Here is a 1,646-nt window from a genome sequence, read left to right as displayed (position 1 = left end):
TTGAAAATAATTATAAAAATTTAAGAGATACTATTTCTTCATCTCAACAACCTTTATTACCTTTTATGGGTACTATTAGTAGAGATTTAGTTCTTGTTTCTGAATATAACGCTTCAAAAGAAAAAGAATTATTTAACTTTAATAAATTAAGAATTATGCACAAAGTCGTTATGGATATCATTAATTATCAACCTGGTGAACCACAAATTCCAACTGATATTGATAACGTTTTCCATAAGAAATTCTGTTCAATGCATCAATTATAAACAGTTTTTCTTTTAAATTTGAATAAAAATTTATTTTTTATTTTTTATTTATTTCATTTTTTTTAAATAACAAAATTTAATTTTTATTCAAAAAATTTTTTATTCAATTATATTGTTATTTCTTTCTAAATAAAAAATTAGAATTATCTGATTATTTTTATCTCTAAATAAAATAATGTTATACTATTAAATTGTTATTTGTTTTTTGTTTTTGTGTTGTTTCTTTCTTTTGTTTTAAAATATTATTATTTTATAGAAAATTATTCTGATTTAAGAATGTAAAAAATATAAATCAATTTATTGATTTATATTACATAAAATAATTAAAATTCATCATCGGTTAAGTCAAAACTATAAAATCAAAATAAATAAATTAAAATGCAATGGATTAAATCTGTTTATAATGATATTGTTTCTACTGAATTAGACGATGGACCAAAAGTAGAAGAATTATTTGAAACATTACCAACTGCAGAAGATAAAACAACTATTATTTATGATATATATTCAAGTTCTCATACAAATCATTCAGTATTTCTTCAACATTTAAATCAATTAACTGAATTATTAAAAAATGCTGATGTAAAAACAGATAGTCAAATGATTAAATTTATTTGTTTGATATTAAAAGAAATTACAACAAAGCCAAGAAATAAAGATGGATTTGAAGAGGAATTATTAGTTGAAGGAATTTATAAAGAACTTCCAAATTTTGATTATGTTTTATGTTCTAAATTAGATGGAATGAAAGATATTCAAACAATTCAAACTATATTATCTACAATTACATATTTCTTAAAAACATATAAATCATATGCAAAATTTACATGTTTCTTTGAAATGTCACAATTATATCCTTTGTTTATTCAAAATCTCACTAATTCTTATATGCATACTGATATTGCAATATTTTTAACTACTATTTGTAAAGATAATCAAGAACTTCAAAAATTACTTGTATTTAATGGTATTTTTGATGTTATTTTTCAAGCATTTGATGAAGCTCAATATATTAAAAATCCAAGAAAAATTATATTATATTTTGATTTATTAAAAGTGTTGTTAGATAATAATAATCAAAATGAATATAATTTTAGAGAATTAAATTATGGAAAATCTCTTCTTAAATTTTTTGATGATGTAAAACTACAAACAATTGCTGATTTACAAGATGATCAATTAGAATGTATTATTCATATTTATTCAGTTCTTGAATTATTCTTTAATTCTAATATTCCTTCATATAAAATAAATCAAAAATATTTTGTTTCTCTTGGATTATTAGAAATTATTGGTAGTTTATCTTTATCAGATATTCCATATCCTTCTTCTTTCTTACTTTTCTTAAAAACAGTTTGTTTATTAAATTATTAATGATTT

The 1,646-nt window shown here is 19.6% G+C and overlaps 2 protein-coding genes across 2 annotated transcripts in view; both read left to right on the top strand.

The window, feature by feature from the left end:
* Positions 1–4, top strand: part of EHI_075850 (uncharacterized protein) — a gene marked incomplete at both ends in the record, with an annotated part of 2,670 nt that extends 2,666 nt beyond the window's left edge. Inside the window, one exon of the mRNA XM_645211.2 lies at positions 1–4. This exon is cut by the window's left edge and continues 2,666 nt beyond it. Within this exon, the coding sequence (XP_650303.2) occupies positions 1–4 (4 nt within the window).
* Positions 5–644: 640 nt separating this feature from the next.
* EHI_075840 (uncharacterized protein) lies at positions 645–1,640 on the top strand (the record flags this gene model as incomplete). Its single annotated transcript, XM_001913960.1, has 1 exon — positions 645–1,640. One exon carries the CDS (start codon positions 645–647, stop codon positions 1,638–1,640), a length of 996 nt encoding a protein of 331 aa, XP_001913995.1.
* Positions 1,641–1,646: the final 6 nt, after the last annotated feature.

This window comes from Entamoeba histolytica, genomic scaffold (genome assembly GCF_000208925.1).
Source record: "Entamoeba histolytica HM-1:IMSS scf_1104750517463 genomic scaffold, whole genome shotgun sequence".
Classification (NCBI taxonomy): Eukaryota; Evosea; order Mastigamoebida; family Endamoebidae; genus Entamoeba; species Entamoeba histolytica.
The sequence above is the reverse complement of the archived record's forward strand: the minus strand, read 5'-3'. Positions and strand labels throughout refer to the sequence as shown.